General features: G+C 39.0%; 1 protein-coding gene across 3 annotated transcripts in view; it reads right to left on the bottom strand.

The window, feature by feature from the left end:
* Window positions 1-1,456: 1,456 nt before the first annotated feature.
* Window positions 1,457-18,251, bottom strand: part of rab26 (RAB26, member RAS oncogene family) — a 114,076-nt gene continuing 97,281 nt past the window's right edge. For all 3 annotated transcript variants that reach the window (XM_084740955.1, XM_084740954.1, XM_084740953.1), the window contains 4 exons: window positions 11,551-11,616; window positions 9,026-9,082; window positions 8,181-8,257; window positions 1,457-3,806 (listed from right to left, as the gene is read on the bottom strand). In XM_084740955.1, coding sequence (XP_084597081.1) covers window positions 3,704-3,806; window positions 8,181-8,257; window positions 9,026-9,082; window positions 11,551-11,616 — 303 coding nt within the window. In that variant the 3' untranslated portion in view covers window positions 1,457-3,703. The remainder of the gene's footprint in view (window positions 3,807-8,180; window positions 8,258-9,025; window positions 9,083-11,550; window positions 11,617-18,251) is intronic.

Here is an 18,251-nt window from a genome sequence, read left to right as displayed (position 1 = left end):
TGCACAGCATTTTGCAGCAGCCTTCAAGATATGTACTGATCTTTGTTTTCATTGCTGAGGAGAAAACCATCACATCCATGAAGAAAATCCAATAGAACTATCACCTAAAAGACCAGTGTGTGGGATTTAGTGGCATCAAGTGGTGAGCTTGTAGATTGCAACTAATTGAATACCGCTCACCTCACCCTCTCCTTCCAAGTGTGCAGGAGAATTTGCAGCAGCTGTAAAATTTTGCTTGGTTTGGAATAGGACCCATACCCTCTGTAGTTATAAATGGCTCGTTCTAAGGTAACAAAAACACAAATATTGATATTTTAGGGGGATTATACTCTAATAAAAACATATTTCTATATATTATATTCAATTTATATCATGTTCTGCCCCCTTAATGTTACAGATTGGACCTTTAAAGTGTAACTTCATCTCCAAATCTGAGCATAACTCCACCCACTTTTTTGACAAATACTAAAAACTGGGCTGAGAGTATGGGACTTGGATGTGTGGCGGAGGAGTTGCTAAGTGAGGTGGGGGCCCACCTCTGATTATTGTTTTTTAATATAAATTTCATGACACAGATAAGTCCCAACCAGGTGACTCAGTAATTAGCAATTAGCAGATAGTGTTCTATTCTAAATTTGTGCACTTTGTTTGAATAATATTCTACAGACAGAGATGGTTCATTATCAGCAGATGCAATTTAGTCATGTTTCAAAACGCCCTCAAGTGCCTTGAGCTAAAAACCAGTTCAGTGTACTGGCACATGATAAAATACAGCAGGTTCTGGGTGAAGTCTAACGACTCCGATACCTGGATGCGTGTGATCCAAACCCTGTATGATGTGGTACTGAGCATGAAAAATGTCAGTATAAAAGACAACCCTGACATCTGGACGTGAGGAACAAATGACTTCTTCCTTTTGCTTTTCATACAACCACTGTGACTTTCTGAAGAATATGAATTATTACCTGGTTCAGAACCTCACCTCTATTAACATGTTATTATTGAAAAAAAGAAAATGTCTTAACACCCACCTATACATGCATTCAAGGCACAAGGGTGGTTCTTGTCCCAGGGATGATGGTCAGACATCTGCTGACCAGTTGAAACCACTCTTCCAGTCTCCACTGATCCTGTGGAGTCTGTCTTCTGATCTCTCCTGGAGTTCTAGTTTAAGACAATTAAGGAGTACAAGCTGGGGCAAAAACAAAAGAAAGTAAGGGCAGTAAAGTTGTTTTGAATGCAATAGTTGTTATAAAGCTGCAAAAGCACCAAGATCCATTATAGTTTACAAACTTGTTCAAGTCTCCATTTTCCAAGGCACTGCACTGAGATGGTGATATAGAGGATAATATCGTTGTCTTATGTTGCAGTCAATGTTGTAATAACATGACTCTGCCAGATGGTGGTGGTGTAGATCCATGAGTGAGCATCACAGTCATCCACAGGTAAGAACTCATTCACTGTTGATTGATTCTTTATTGGGAGATTGATACAATACAAATTATTTCAGTTAAGGTACAGTATACAGATTACACGTTAACAATAAATTACTGACTTCTGATTCATTCTGAAAATCTGTGATCTATTGTAAAATCTGTCTATCAAGATTCAGTGTAACCATTTCATGTAAGCAAACTGAATCTTTATTTATAGTATTTTTAACAAACAGACAATAGTATGAAACCATCTTTGATAAAACATCTCACAAAAAACAAGATATAAAGGCCTGTGACCAGTTACTTTTGAAAAAGCCTCATTTACACATGAATCCTGCATCTTTCCTGCATTTCTACTGCACACGACCGTTCCTTGAAGCCAACACACAAACCGCAGCATCTCTCCACCCACTACCAGCTTCCAATTACCGTTCCCTTTACCTCCTCCTGGGGCTGAAGTCATAGCTCAGCATTAGTTCAGCAAAGGTCCAATAACAATGGCTACATCCTTGTGGAACTACAGGAACAACAAAACCTCTGGGGGGAACAAACAAGTGAAATATAGGTTCAGTCAAACAGTGAAAAATTTCTTTGAGATTCAATTTTTTTTATATTTTGTGATCTTGATTGAAAGTACAAGACTGGTTCTTTGCATATCCACTGTGTCCATGTTCACAGTGGCTGTTGCAGGGTTGTTTTATGTTGTTTGAACATTTCATGCATTGAAATGAATCCAGACAAAGTGGAGATCAAAATCAAGATGTTTGGTGTAGCAGTTTACAACATGCTGTGTTGTTGAAAATTCACTACGTACCTACAAAGAGTGGAGAATAACAGGTAACTTTAATTCAAAGTGGAGCTCTGTTTCCAAGGTCAAAAATTCACTTTCAACCTTAATATTTGACTTAAGTTAAACTTTATTTGGAGTGCTTTCACATCTACCGTCATACACTCTCGACTTTTGGATTTTCAAGTTTGATCCAATCTGATGCTTTTCAACTATTTTCCAAGACAATGAAAGAGAGAGACGGATTTGAAATGAACTGACAACAAGCTGCTGTCAGATGAACCTCCATCTATAAACCAATCAACTGCAAGTATAAGGAGACTCTAGTCTGGGAATGTGATGAATTTGCTGAGCTCATGTTTTCATTGCTCTGGCAGATACGTCTGGCCTCCTTTCCATTCAGACAGATTTTCAAAAGCCTTGGAACCGATCAAAACCATTTATTAAATATGGGGCGGGTTCTATCCAATTGCATCCTGTCAGCAAGTCGGTCCAGTGAAACGCTTCAAACTCTCAAAACTAAAATGTCAATCAGAGGCATTTTGGCCTGCGCGTGCTGATAACAGAAATCCTGATGTTATTTGTCCCTGTTCCTTGTGATTTCCTTTCCCTTTCTAAAAAAAGGATTGAGTGCTAAAAGTGATTTGAATGGAAGGATCGGGACGCTCTTCCTGTTTCGTACCCTAAAGCAATTTAACAGCTTTATCCCCAAATCTGTCAAACACAGAGTACAGGCTCAGTCTTTTTGCTGGCGATACTGTTTTCTACATTTAATATGGTTTAATAATTACTGAAGGACTTTTCATAATGTTGAAATGCTTCATGTAGCAGCTTTAAAATCAAACTGAACAATCTGTGTAGAAAAGGATAAGATCTCAAATTAAACTTCACAGACATGATAGTAATGATCACAAGTACAAGTATTAAAAACAGTTATCATATGATATCCTGTACATAAACAGCACACAGTGCCATCTGACAGCTTACATAAGGTGTAATAGTGTATCTGTACAAATGTGTTCATAAGATCTATTCATTTCTATCAGATTGATTGATTTAATATTCAATATGTTTGAGTCTATGTTCGTTTGTTACAACAAGACGGGCATTTACAAACTACAAAGCTTAAGCACAAAACTAAAATGACATTTAAAATATGTACATCACACAAAATGGATCCAACAGGCTGTGAAGTTAATTAACAGACATAGCCGTGTGTGTGTGTGTGTCTGTGTGTGCACATGCATGTGCAAGCATGTAGATAGGAGTTATATTACATTCACAGTTGCAGAGGAAAGGTGGGTTGGGAGAGAGAGATTATTGGCCATATCACCACTGCTGGAAATATTACAAACACTGAGAATTTCAGGATAATTCCCAGACACACCGACTCAGATTTATTACTACTCTAATAGGATGCACCCGTTCTCTCTCTCTCTCTTTTTCTCACACACACACATACACACACATAGGATGTTGTCTATGAGCGGCAGCAGCCAGCAGTCCTCATTTCTTTGTCGACGTACTCCTTCAGCTGAAACTTTGGCTCATCAGGCTCCTTCATGGTCCTGTGCTTCAGTTCTCTGAGAAAGACAGACAGGATAAACAGAGGCTATGCTAACTCTGCTACCAGTAGGTGGTGACAGAGCAGTATTCAAACATTATTTCCTTTTTTTTCTGAAAATCACAGTAACATTTTCACCAAGGTGACAAGGTGCTGTGGCAGTCAAAAGCTCAAACTGTGAATTTGTAATTAAATAGGCGCAAATTGTTGCAGCCTTTGCCATCAGCATCAAATAATTGCATCAATAACTGTTAATAGCCTCCCTGTTGTTTTTAGATGAGTTTTATCTTTTTTTCAGGTTCAGTCACTTGATTGCAGTTGTTACATTTGCAAAGTGTTTCATGGCAGATGGAAAAAGCTCTAAATATGGAGCACTGCTCGACAGACTGACTGCTGGGCCCAAGATCCCACAGCTGTCAAAGATATAAAATACTAAGTTTTGATTAAATGCGTATACAATGATATAAAATATGTCTAGTTAGTTCTATGCACAGAAATGGTGCAGCTGTATAAAACAAGAGTTTGTCCACTTAAAAGTAATTGTTTGACATTTTGGGAAATACAATCATGAGCTTTCTAGTCCAAAGTAAAATGAGAAGGTCTATACCACTGTCATATCTGCCCATTGAATATGAAGCTACAGGCAGGAGAAAATGACCAGCTCATCATCAAGCCTCTGCAGAAGCCTGACAACAGCCTGATCATTTGAAATCAGGTGTGTTGGAGCAGGGAAACATCTAAAACATGCAGGGCAGTGTGCCTTGAGGACCAGGGTTGGGAAACACTGTTCTATTCAGCTGTAGTACAAGAGACAGACAGCAGTCAGACGACTGTGATTTTGTATTCTGCTCTTCAAACACACCAGAAACTTTGGTAAAACTGTAAAACTAGGCGGCGTTTATCAAATATGAATCAAGATTATGTAACTACATTGCTTATTCATCACGTGCACTGTTTAGCTGTATTAAGAGAAAGATGCAAAAAGGTGGCAGCTGTTTTGTGTTTTGCTTGAAAATGGATGAAGCACTGCTACATCACATGTTGCATTGCTCTGATTGGTTGTAAGTCTATCCAATTGTGTCCAGAGGCATAAGTCTGCACACATCAATAATGGCCCTTTGAAATAAAAAAAAAAACTGAGAGGTTCCAGACTTAATTCAGATTTGTGAATGGTGATGATAGGCTAGTGACTTCCTGGAGTCTTTGCTGGTTGCCTGCCAATCTTATGGTGACGATAGGAAATTGTTTTCACATAACCCACCCCTAAAACCCCAATATTTTTACACTTCTGTCTTTTTACAGATTAAACAACCAAGATATAGCCTGTAAATGAGTGAGCTTTACAGGTAAGGAGATTTAGTCCCAGAGAGCCAGGCGACCAGTTTCATCCTGATTTCTTGTAGCTCCATATTTATGAATCTGATGATACATTAAAATCTTGACTTTATGCTAAAGTCTTAATTAGCCCATTAGACTGTCATGATCATGACTTAATGACCTCTGTGTATTAAGTGAGGAAGAAAAACAATATTTACATTGGCCTACTGTGGGACAGTAACACACAGTTAATGAATAGTGTGAAAATGGACAATTTGTTATTGTGATTGCATCACTGTTTCCTTGTGAATCATGTTTTTGTGTGTTTTTTGTTGGTTTTACTTTAAGCACTTGCGTTTTATTGCAAACAGAGCACTACCAAAGTGAGATGAACTAAAACATGGTGCAGTGGAGGAGATGAAAAGCTGGAGGATTGAGAGATGAGAAGGGAAGTCTGCAGAGAGCTGACAAAAAGAGCAAAAGAAAGCAAGAGATGTAAAAACTGAAAAGATGTTAACATAAGCGAGAACAATGACAAGACAAGAGCTGGTCTTATATTCGGTTTCTGCTGGGTACTGTGTGCCAGACTGCCATGCTATTCTTGGCAACATCCCACCATGCCAGCCTGTTATCATAACAAGGCTATAAATGTGAAACGACTCCCACACAAACTGTCCGGCTCTACACATTGAAGTGAAAAACTAAAAATAGCATCCTCATTATTATTGGAATGTATAAACGCAAAAACACACTGCACTTGTCAAGAGAAACTTTTGTTTGGATACTGATCTCATTGTGAGCTTAAGGTGTCATTTGTGTCCCTGTGCATTTGAATGTTTCAAGTTTGGCACTTTCTATTATCATATCATGGCTGTGGGGAACAAATGCTGATCTCGACCATGTCAAAAAATAACTCTTAATAACCCTCCTCTCCTCTATCATTACCTGACTGGTCTTGTTTCTTTTTTTAAGATAAGAGCGTCAGCCATCTTGCTCTCAGTGTTTAAACTTATTTAAGTGGCAGGGCAGCAGATAGGCTGTTTACCATGGTAATGATGGCAGATAGTCCACTCTAAATTTTACACAGATGTTAACAAAAGCAGGATTCTTATTTCTAGCAGACAACCACAGATTTGTCCACTGAAATGATGACAGTTGTAGCTAGTCTGAGATAACAATATGCTAAAAGCACAGGCAGGATCAGACTCCTGTCTGGTGTGATGTGATTGGTCCGACAGCCCATTCATTTCAAAACTCCAATAGCCCGAACAATCTCCCATTGGACCAAAAGCACTTGCATTTGTCCGACAGCTTCTGATCCCGAATTCCACAATACCAAGCAATCTGATTGGTCGACTATGTATTTAGAGCATGATCAAATCACGCCAGTACAATGTTGCCATTTCCACGGCAACACTGTAGCTGCTAGTGCTGGAGCAAAACATGTAGGCAACAACAGCTATATAAAAACAAGAGGGAGGGGATGTTTTTGAAAAGTCTTCATTCAGGAAAATAAATCATGAAACCCAGTGGGCCTGTATTGACTATGATCTCCTGTTTGTGTCAAATGTTTAAGTAACATTTAAAGAATAATTACATCTTTTATGAAAATAATTTATGGTGCTGTTAGATTGCTGCTGCATCACATTATTAATACAGACACTGCCTCCCTCGCGTACAGCAGCAAGTTTTGTGACCACAGTGAAAATGTTTTTCAAAGGTTAGATACTAATAAATATGGATTTAAGTATACTATTTCATTAGATGAAAACATGTTTTGGAAATCAATCTTATATCAATACATTTTGACTTTTGGACTTAACAATGGTCTGGAAATGTTTGTGTGACACAGAAACTGTTCAGCATCTTCCGGGACCTTGTCTGTGACACCATGCGCTACTAGCTTAAAACATGCATGTGAAGTTTGCGGATGTAGTAGCTAAATGTGTCAATGGAAAAGAAACTTTTTTCAGGTGATATCTGAATTACAGCAAAATTGAGCTAGTGAGGCAGTTTTGTGTTTGTATGTGCAGTTTATTCAGTTTGGGAAAAGAAGAAGGACTAGAAAAGAAGAACAAAGATAACACTAGCAAACATTTTTTTTTTATTTTGAGAGTGAATGTGAATGCATTTTGATTATATGCTTTATTTCGTTGGTAGCTGTTGCATCACTGTTGTGTTCATAATGACTGTAAACCTCACCTTTGAGTATAATATTGCTTAAACAAGCAGCCATTGCTCCGAAGGCCCGTTTTACCCAAACCACTTCCACTCTGGTCCAAATCCACTTTGGTCTCACCAACTTATATACATGGCTCAACTGAGGTAAGTAAGTTTCTTATTTTAACCGAAACCATGAGCTTTTCCAAAACCTAATAAGTATGCTCTGTAAGTTTATGATACTTACAGGCTTTGTTCAGCAAGATGATCTTCACAAATGAACACTACATTTATGATTTCTGAAGCGTAAATGCAATCACCTGAAGTAAAAAGCTAATGTCTGACTTCACATCACCACCTTTAAGTGTCTGTGATGTCTCACGCCTCTGTAGTCTCATTTAGCTACTTGTGAACATCTGCCTTTTTCAAGACACGTAAAAATCTTCAAAATTCATAAGTGGGGTATTTACAGAAAATGTTAAGGTCTCTTAAGCTTGTGTTAACCACAGACTTTATTTCAGGCATTTCATCAAAAACCCATTGACTTTGAGATGAAGGAACTGCAAGTGCTAATATACTAACTCATTTCCTGCTTTTAGGACTCATTCCTGCAGCACTCTATGGGACTAAGGAGGGGTGCGTTTTAACATTTGAAAATTTGCAAGCAGAAGATTTTGTAACTGCTTCTCATAAAAGTTACACACTCTTCAAATGATGCTTTTCGCCTACTGTTCATGCTTAAGTTCATGGAACACCAGAGCTGTTGATCTACAGGTGAGACACACTGATTATTTTTATGTTCCAGCTCTCATCACACTCACCAACCTCTGCATGTTACTTTAAAGTAAAGTTACATGTCAGTCAGAGAATCATTGCTGTACCCTTCTTACTGTGCCGTCAGGTCTGTGTGACTCACTTGGCTATTGCAGTGAAGGCCAGCTCCACATTCAGTCCAGATTTAGCACTCGTCTCCATGAAGGGCACTCCAAACTCCTGCAAAGAGAAACATCTGTTACAAGGTGCATGTGTGTGTGTGTGTGTGTGTGTGTGTGTGTGTGTGTGTGTGTGTGTGTGTGTGTGTGTGTGTGTGTGCGTTTGTCTGTGTGGACACTTGGCACTCTTGTACAACTCGTTATGAGGACGAAATGTCCTGATGCTGACAGAAAGATGAGGTTTATAATTAATTTAGTTTGGAGAGTTGGTTGGAGCTGGTTTAAAGTACCCGGGGAGGAATGAGAGTGTTGCTGATCAATACCAATAACTCAGAAATAATTTTGAGAATTGCTGAGATTTCTGGCTTTCAAAAAGTTTCTCGCCTCTTTGTCTTAAATTGTAAGAAAGACGAAAAAAAACAGTAATTAGTTGATGAAAGATGCCTCCAGGTATACTAATCTCATTCTGTGTGTGTGTAGATGTCAATATTCCTGCTGTGTGCGTCTCTACCTTGACAGCGGTGGTGCTTCTGTCACGCTTCTCACCACCACTTGTGTTCATATTTACTCTAACATGCAGCTTATCTGAGCGAAATGGCCTGGAAAATTAAGTTAGCAAGCCCCCGTCATTTATTCAAAACAATCACAACATTATGTGCCTCCATGAATACGTAATTACACACACTAATCAAGCCACAGCAGCTACATGAGGGGAGTTTCAGGGTCCTCGTGGCTGTGTGGGCAGATTAAGTACAGCACGTCTTTTATCCTTGTTACATGTGTCAAATCACACGTGTCGGTGTACGTGTGCGTGTCTTACGGAGCTCACCTTTGCCAGTTTCTCGCCCTCCTCTCGCTTCACCACCCTGTCGTGTGTGGAATCAGCCTGGAGCACAGTGGTCAGACAATATCGAGTTAGAAACTGAGGCTCACATCCCAATTCTTGTCACACAGTGTCTGGAGAGTGGTAAATGCTAATGGAGGGATCCACAGCAGTGTGCTGACCATGTTGGACGTACACATATACTATCAAGTTTTCCTCTCTTACGGCATGAATTTTAATACCTGTTAGTTATATTTTTGGTGTTTTTACCGGCTGCTTCTAGTTTCCATTTTGTGACCAACTCTGTTGGAAACAAACAAATAAATAAAAGTACAAGAAGCGGATTTGGTCATAAATGTCACAGAAATACAATATTGACAAGATGTCTTGTCATTAAAATTCAGCTAAATGAACTTCTTTTTTGTGCAGTTGGAGACAGAGGAGCTGAAAAACAAGCTAAAAAAATATATTTGCCATTTTATTGACTTACAAAGCTGCCTGGCTAATGTGCTCGATGTATACATTCAACTGACACGGAGCAACATGACAATTAATTTATAGCCTGACTACCTTATGAATATAAGAGCAATGGTGACTTTTCTTGAAGCTCTGTTTTGGTGTCCACCAACTCCAGAGAAAAATGCAGGGCTCTTTAGCCTGCTAACACATTGGTCAGATAGTGGCCAAGTTAGAAGCTGCGGCTCACATCGCAATTCCTGTCACACAGTGTCTGGAAACTGATTAATGAGAATGAGGATATTCACAGCAGTCTGCTGTCCATGTTGGATACACACATGCACCGTCAGATTTTCCTCTTTTAACATCATGAATTTTCATAATCACCAGTTATTTTTGTGTGTTTTTACCAGCTGCTTTTGAAGGGGAAAGCAGATTTCGGCATAAATGTCACAGAAATGAGATATCTTCCAAAGATGACTTGTTACAAAATAAAGCTAATTAATTGCTAAAAATGTGTTTGCCAATGTATTACCTTACAAAGCCGCTATAGCTAACATGCTAGCAAACAGTTGCCCATTTACAAATTCAACAGACACAGAGCAACATGAAAATGAATTTATAGCTGTGTTTCTACCTTATGAATGTAAGAGCAATAGTCAATTTTATTTTAGCTCTGTTTTGGTGTTCACCAACATCTCAGAAAAATATATGGCTTTTTAGCCTGCTAATATTAGATGTCCAACTTCTTTCACCAGCTGTGGTCTGTGAAAGAATGGTCTGTTTAGTGCTGGGCAGATGGCATACAGACTGTTAACAAAACAAAAATTAAGTCAAATTAACATAAATGTTAACTCAAGGTTAATATTAATAGTGATTATGTCAGAAAACCTTGCTCACTGATACCTTCATCATCCATAGAGCAACAGCAACAACTTTTAGTCTTGGGCCACTTAGTCTAGGACACTATTTTAGGGAAATATCTGGCTCTTTAGCTTTAGCTTAAGCTTTAGCTAGCAATTTAATGAAACACTCCACTGTGTTCAGCAGCTAATTGCTAGAACTTTCTGCGGTTTGGTGTTGTACCCATTGTGTACACTAAATTTATTAGTGCTTATTCCCTGAAAACAGCTGCTCGCTAAGGCTGGAACTGAGGTTGATGAAAGTGCCAAGACTAAACTAAAACAGTAGGCTAAAGTTTAAAGCTAAAAAATGCTACGCTCCATAGAGCTGAGTGAAACTGCAGAGTTTGTGGGTTTGTCACCATAACCATCTCTGTTCACAATATACTTTGCCATTTGATACACTGTTAGCTTAAAATGTCAAATTTTGATTAGTTAAAGCCAAAATACACCACTTTTTGTATGAATTTTCCAGTCACTGTTGATGTTAAATGTAGTCAATTGAAGCAATATATTCCTCAGTGTGTGCTATATTTACCAGGGAAGCTGAGTTCTCCTCCTGCCAAATCTTGTTCTTCCTGCATCCAGTTTGTGAAGTTGGATGCAAGGAAAAACTATAGTTTGCAGGAATAGTGATAGAACCCAGAAATGAGTCAGCATATTAGCACTTCCAGTTCCCTCATCTCAATATCAATAGGTCTTTGAATGGGTTTTCAGTTAGACGAAGTGTGTGTTTAACACAAGCTTAGAGACTTTCATGTTTTGTTCTACGACATTAAATACATCAGTACCCGACCTAGAACTCAGCTTTTGGTCAATAAAGCACGCACAGAGAAAGTTATTGCTTCAATTGACTACAGATACCATCAACACCGATCAGGCATCCACATAGAAAGTGGTTCATTTTCCCTTTAAGCTTTGATAATTTGAGTTTATTGTCCCTTTTCCACCACCCTGGTCTATACGCTAAAATGAGTAAATCCTTCCATTGTGTGACATTTGAAAATCCAGCCTGCAACACATATCAAGAAAATCTTTCCCTGCATCCAGCAATGTCCATAAATCTGTTCCTACACTCCGGCTCCCACCATACCTGCCTCCATGATCCCTCCTTCCCTCCCTCTATGAGTCCATCTGTCCATCTATCTCCCAGTGTTGGCAACAAGGTCTCACCTTGTTGCCCAGCAGCATGACGACCACGTCCTGCTGGGCATACTCATGGATCTCTGTCAGCCATGCCTGGAGACGGAAAGAAACACAGTGTGGTGAAGAAATCCATAACGGGAAGAAGGAAAGAAGGGAAAGGGGAGACTACAGAGGAGATAGGTGCAATAAAAAAGGAGGGATTGGGAGGTATACAGTGTTGACAGAGGAGATGGATGGATGCATGGAGAAGGACAGAGGGAGAAAGACAAAAGATTCATTTATTGTTCACTGACTGCAGTTCATCTTGTCTTCCTCTCCGTCCCTCCAGAACCCCCCCTCACCCTTCCGGTCTCCTCCTGCATCTCTTTCCATCTATCTTCCTCCAATTACAGGTCAGTAGTCTCTTGGCTCTTGGTTACCTGGCTTAGTTAAAAAGCACTTAATGTCTCTGCGGGTCTTTGATACCCTGATATGCTGCTCACATGCCCTATCCTCAGAGATCTCATCGTTAGTCCGCTATAGAATACGTGCAGCACATGAAAACAGAAGCTGAGACAAAGTGTTTTCATCCCACTTTTAGACAACTTTTATGGAAACTTGAAATGCCTGATAACAAGTGATCACTGAGGAGCTATGAAACAGAGATGATGAATGTTGCTAAAAAAAAAAAGACAAAGAGAGAAATGGCTGCAGTCCTTCTAGATCTGATTAGTATTGGACATGTCATTCTTTACTGTCTGCTAATATTTCATAGTTTTATCCACAGACCACAAAAACAAATAAATGTACTTGGCAATACTCCAGTTCACTGATTAAAGGTAATACGATCATGATGGGTAGTGTGTGTATGTGGGGACGACAGTAGATGTTTCTGGGAGGCTGTGATTGACAGATATTATGCATCATGCATATTATGCACTTGTTGCACAAGTCAAAGCAATTATTAGTAATATTTGTTTAGAGCCTGATCGATACATCAGCCAGGCTAATATTGTTGGCTGATTGTCTTATCACAGATATTGATCAGCCACTTTATTGTAATATTGTTTAAGTCCATCTCACGCTGCCAAAACAGCTCTACCTCTGCTTCTGAATGTGTCCTGTGGTATCTGTCATCTTTTAAGTTCTGTAAAGGGGCTTTCACATCAGAGACCCGGGCCCAAATTCGAATACACTTGACTCCAAAATCCAGCTCATTTCATTAGTGTGAAAGCTGCTGGATGGGCACGGTTTGATTGGTCAGCTTTTCTACGCCATAGCAACAACATAAACAAATGTTGTGTTGATGATGATGCTAGTGTACTAGGTTACACAACAACATGAAGATGACCAATAAAAAGCAATCACACCTAATGTGAAATCACCATAAGTTGCAAGGTGAGGCCTTCATGGACTGACTTGCTGTTCTAGCACATCTCACAGATGCTACACCAGACAACCTTCTTTCTGTTGCTCCATGACCCAGTTCTGACACTCTCGTGCCCATTGTAGGCACTTTTGGCAGTGGACAGGGTTTAGCATGAGCAGTCTGACCGGCCTGTGGTTACGCAGATCATTCTGTGTGTTCTGATATCTTTCTATCATGGCCAACATCTACTTTTCCAGCAATTTGTGCTACAGAAGCTCTTCTGTGTGTGTCTCTTTCTGGGTAACATCCATCACTGTACCACCTCTCCCACAAATTGTATGTGCATGTGAGTACGCAAGCCTTGGTGTGTGTAAAATAGTTGACAAGGGAGTGAAAAAATTGAAAAATTGAAAAAAATCTAATTTCACCCAAGGGGGATTAATAAAGTATGTTCATCTTTTTCTAAATTGCAGAAATGACCAACATATGTTTATTGTGACATTAAAAACCAACGTTGGATTGAAGCAGCTGCTATTTAAATTTGACCCAAAACTTTGAGTGTAAAAGCCTTTAAAACATGGAACACTAAAACACTCCACCGTAAGCCAGACTCATAAAAATGATTAAACTCGGCATCTGCTTAACACAGTTAATGATAAAATAAAGTGGAAGGGCAGGGTATGGAGATGGAGGATTTATTCCTCATTTTTTTATTTTAGCTCCAATGTACATGTAGCTTTACAGTGTGCCTACAGTGTTGTGATGATGCCCATGTGTTAATAGTAAAACAGGATTATTAACACAGGCTACAATTATTTACATTGAAGGTGAGTAGCTGCCCTACTTTCATGTTTCTAATTAGCCTAGATGATTATGGAAATAATTTCAGTTATGGTAATTATTGTTCCTTCACATTCTGTGAGCAGAAACAGTATGTGTGTGCTTCTCTGTGTGTGTAAATCTAAATCCATCTTTATCTTCAATCATTATCCATTAAGAATAATAAAAAGTTGTAATTTTTTGGCAGTAAAGTGAATTGTAAAATAATTAAGATACTCAATGATACATCACAGAAGATCTGAACAGGATTTGTGTTAACTTTTCAGCCGGCCCACTTTTTGTGTTCACAGGATATGGTGAAGGACAGTTAGCTATTGTGAGATTCTGCTATTAAGCCTGGATAAGAGTGAGAGGAAGATGGGGGAAGGTGTAATGAAATGGAGAGCTTATGCAACAGTGAAGTCAGCCTTTAAGAGCGGTTCAAGGTTGTGACAAAACACTTCTACTGGCAGAGAGGAGAACAGGAAAGTGATTCTGTTGTGACATGAGTGGAGAATGGACATTTCATAAGTTTAGCAGGGGTTTATATGAAGCTGCTAAAAAGGTCTCCTTATAAAAATAAATAATAATATTATATTTTCAGTAGAGAATTACATCATTCTGTTTTCACTTAACTTTCTTTGCATCTTATTCAGCTTTTTGCTTTTTGTACACATGGGTTTACACGAGAATGTGAAGTTTTATAATTTATTGCTTTGGATATATGTTATAGGAGGGGTTGTATCATGAAGGCTGGTAAACTCAATTTGAAAACTAGAAGAGGTCACTCAGCAGAGTGCAGATCCCCGCCAGGCAACAGAGGGTGAAGCACCTACTGCAATGCAACCAGAACTGCCAGAGGCAACCAGCTAGCAGCCAGTTAAGAGTGAGAAGTCAGCTATCAATGCAACTAACAGCATTCATAGTGACTACAGCATTATTATATTACATTATTAAGTTAACAGTGTGTGTGACATGAGATTGTTTTTCATTAACATTCATCCAAAATCCCAATCTTTCCCTAACTCTACCCAAAGTGCTTCTATTTCCTAAATCTACCCAAAATGTCAGTCCTTCCTTACCTTTACCAAAGTGCTTCTTTGCAGGAGTTTATACATGAACCCCATGTCATTAAAGACCTGTACTTTGTACGCCATCCAGGCAGGAATTACACTGTCACTACAACACAATTATGAAAACAATTTAGCAATATACAAACACAATTTCTAGAACTACTTTACTGCTACCTGGAATCAAATATTTCACAAAGACGTGTGGATTAATTTTGCTGTGTAGGAGAAATATCTTATTTTTCACATTCAATGAAGGACCTTTTTACTGCTAAGTTGTCTTCTCAGAGCTTTATTAAAAGTTATTAATAAAAGTTTAATAAATATGGGCTCTGATATCTAAAAGACAATCATTCCTGTAATTTTACTAACTGGTGCAGAAGCAGTGATGGTCTAATGAAGCTGTCATTACTTTCATTTTGGCCTAAAGGCATTTTTTTAGCTGTCTTGCAGATTGGATGGTATCTAGAGAGTTGTAAATCAGCAGTAATTTGTGAGAACTATTGTGCAGCTTGAACCATCATTTGCTGCATATGCTTTTCAGTGTAGAATTAAGAAAAATGTGTGATTTTAGACTTCCAGGAATCCTCAAAACCCAAAAGTGTGTCTAGCTGTTGTAGTTTGTCTCTGAATCCTCCTTCAAAAAAACTTGAAGGGTGTCTTTAATCATTTTGCAAGCAAACCTGAGGGGATCAGGCTTCAAATCTGTCCATCTTTCACAGAGCTGTACAGTAGATCTCTGCTGAGCTGCTTTCTGTGCTTACCTATTGTGGCCAAATCTCACTTTCAACTTCTGAGAAGAAAAACATTATGAAATTCTCCTGCTGCTCTTTAGACATGATCCCGACCTCATTTTTGAACTGTTGCATTACTTCAGACCTCATACTCTTTCCACTGTAAACAATTTTCTCTTACTTCTTTAAAGGGATAGTTCAGATTATTTGATGAGGGCTGGATAGGGTACTTATCAATAGTGAGTGTATTAGCAACAATAGATGGCAGTCAGCAGGACCCCAGTTTGGAGAGGCAGAGAGGGGCACCAGCACGGGAGCTAAGCAATGCAACACCCACCTAAAACAATCAATATCCATTGAATATTAAGTGCATCTATATTAAGAATATTTACCGACTTTACTTTGCCATCAGACAGCGTTTTCTGATGGGAAACTGGAGTTTGGTTGGTTTTGAGAGAGTGATCTTTTGCTTTATAACGACAAAGACAAAATTAGTAATTTTACCTTGCAGAACATGGGAGAACATGTTTACTAGTGCTTCAGTCTACTTTTTTGTGTATGTTATTGTGTAACTTCTGTGTTTTTAATAAAAGACATTTTAGTTACTGGATGAAAAGGTTCATCTAAAAAGCAGTATCTATTTAAGTGTACACTATATTTAGAATATTTTCACTGCTTTACTTTGCCATCAGGCAGCCTTTTCAGATGGAAAACTGGTGTCATGTAAGCCAAATATCACTCTCTCAAAACCAACCAAACTCCATGCGCGAAATCAGTAACTTTACCTCAGAGAACATGGGATTTCCTGGTCTACTGCCGCCTCAATCTATTAGTTTGTTTATGTTACTGTGTAACTTCAGTGTTTTTAAGGGTTAGTTCAGATTCACTGAAGTCACACATAACACAAGGAAATGAACAGATTGAGGCAGCGGTTGTCCAGCAACTCCTGTGTTCTTTAAAGTAAAATTACTGATTTTGTCTATGGAGTTTGGTTGGTTTGGAGAGTGCAGCAGTTTGCAGCAATTTAAAATTTCCCATCATGGGTTTTAAACTGTGACATGCAATAAAGAAAATAAAACACACTTGAAGGCAGCAAGCAGGGCAGAGAGCTGCTGTTAACATTTCAAGCATCGATAAGCACATATTGATCACCTCTGACTAGCTGAGAGTAGAGGGAAATATGTTTCATTGCTTTTGAATGAAACAGTGAGAGAAAGGTCAGGTCTCTCTCACACTCACACACACACACACACACACACACACACACACACACACACACACACACAGTACAGTAGACACACATTTCCTCCTGCCTCCGTCCACCTCTCTCTGTGTGCATCATCAGACGAATACCACTCAGATCAGCAGTAATCCCTTCCCCTCGTCTGCAGGTTTACAGTATTCGCCGCTCCCTCCCCGGGGGTTTACATCGCTTCATTACACAGAGATTAATGCACCGAGCCCTCACCTAGCAGCCCCGACTCTCAACAACATGCGAACCTGCCAATTACTCACATAGCCTTGAAAGGTCTCGGCGGCCTGTGGGTGGATTATAAGAAAGCAGGAGAAGGAACGTGGCTTCTGAGCTGAAAGCGATCAAACTTCAAAGGACTTGCTGTCGACACCGAGCAGTAGAGATCATACAGTATCAGGATCCTGGGAGGATGACACGTGTTCATGTCTACATGTGATAGCAGTCACACTTACAGTTTGGGTGCAGCTTTCAGTTGACATTCGACTTTGTGTACAACCACTGCATTCAAGAATAAAGGCAGACGAAGGAGACTGAATGTCCTGGCCATGGGCTTGTAAAGGGGCTACTGCAGATTCACGTCATCAGTTCGTGCTTATTTTTAGCTGTCAGAGAAAAAAAGTTTCTGTGGAACCAATTATAGACCACATTGGCAGCAATCGCCAGATAATGTGACATTCTAATTTGCATAGTTGCCACAGCTTCCTGAACTTTGTAGGTTTCTTCAAAATAGATAAGTGAAGTGTAAATCAGCTGTGACAGTATATCTCAAAACGCCACGGAGGTCAAAAAGAGAGGCTAAATCGTTTCAACAAGAGGTTCTCTCTCAAGAAATTATGTTGTGAGGGAGGGGCGTAAATTCAGAAAAGTAAAGAGAAGAAGAATTTAATGTTTTTATTTCTAAATTGGTTTTAAGTTTTAAATGTGGTGAAGAGGCATGCACAAGTATAACACTGTCTGGTGGAGTCACAAGTCCCAAGTCAAATCTCAAGTCCTAAACTTCTGAGTCCTAAAAAAGTTTTGTGCTCCTCATCAAGTTAATGCCACTTTAACAACAGAGTAATAATACATTTATTTAATTTACACAAACCATGAATGCTTTTTACAATTTGTACTTATTTGTTAAAACAAGTGCGACTGAACTTACTTATTAAACTAGAAGAGTGCTGATCTCCGCCAGGCAACCCATAAAGAATATTTGGATGTAACCCCTTTGTAATCAACATTTTGATAATTAACTGTAATTTTACATTTATTTGATTTCTGTCAAAAAAAGGTCACAGTAACCTTTGATCGCCAAAATCTAAACAGTTGATCCTTGACTCCAGGTGGATATTTATGCCAAGTTTGAAAAAAATCCCTCAAGACATTCTTGGGAATGGGATGATCTAAAAACATAATGCCTCAGGCCACAGCTGTCACCTGCGTGGAGCAATAAAAAAGGTTTTTCAAGTTTTTTCAAAAACTGTAATACACAGAAGTCCTTCAGCGTACAGTCACACAAA

The sequence above is a fragment of the Lutjanus erythropterus genome, chromosome 17 (genome assembly GCF_056507025.1).
Source record: "Lutjanus erythropterus isolate fLutEry1 chromosome 17, fLutEry1.hap2, whole genome shotgun sequence".
Taxonomy (NCBI): domain Eukaryota; kingdom Metazoa; phylum Chordata; class Actinopteri; order Lutjaniformes; family Lutjanidae; genus Lutjanus; species Lutjanus erythropterus.
Note: the sequence above shows the minus strand (reverse complement) of the source record. Positions and strands in the feature narration are given on the sequence as shown.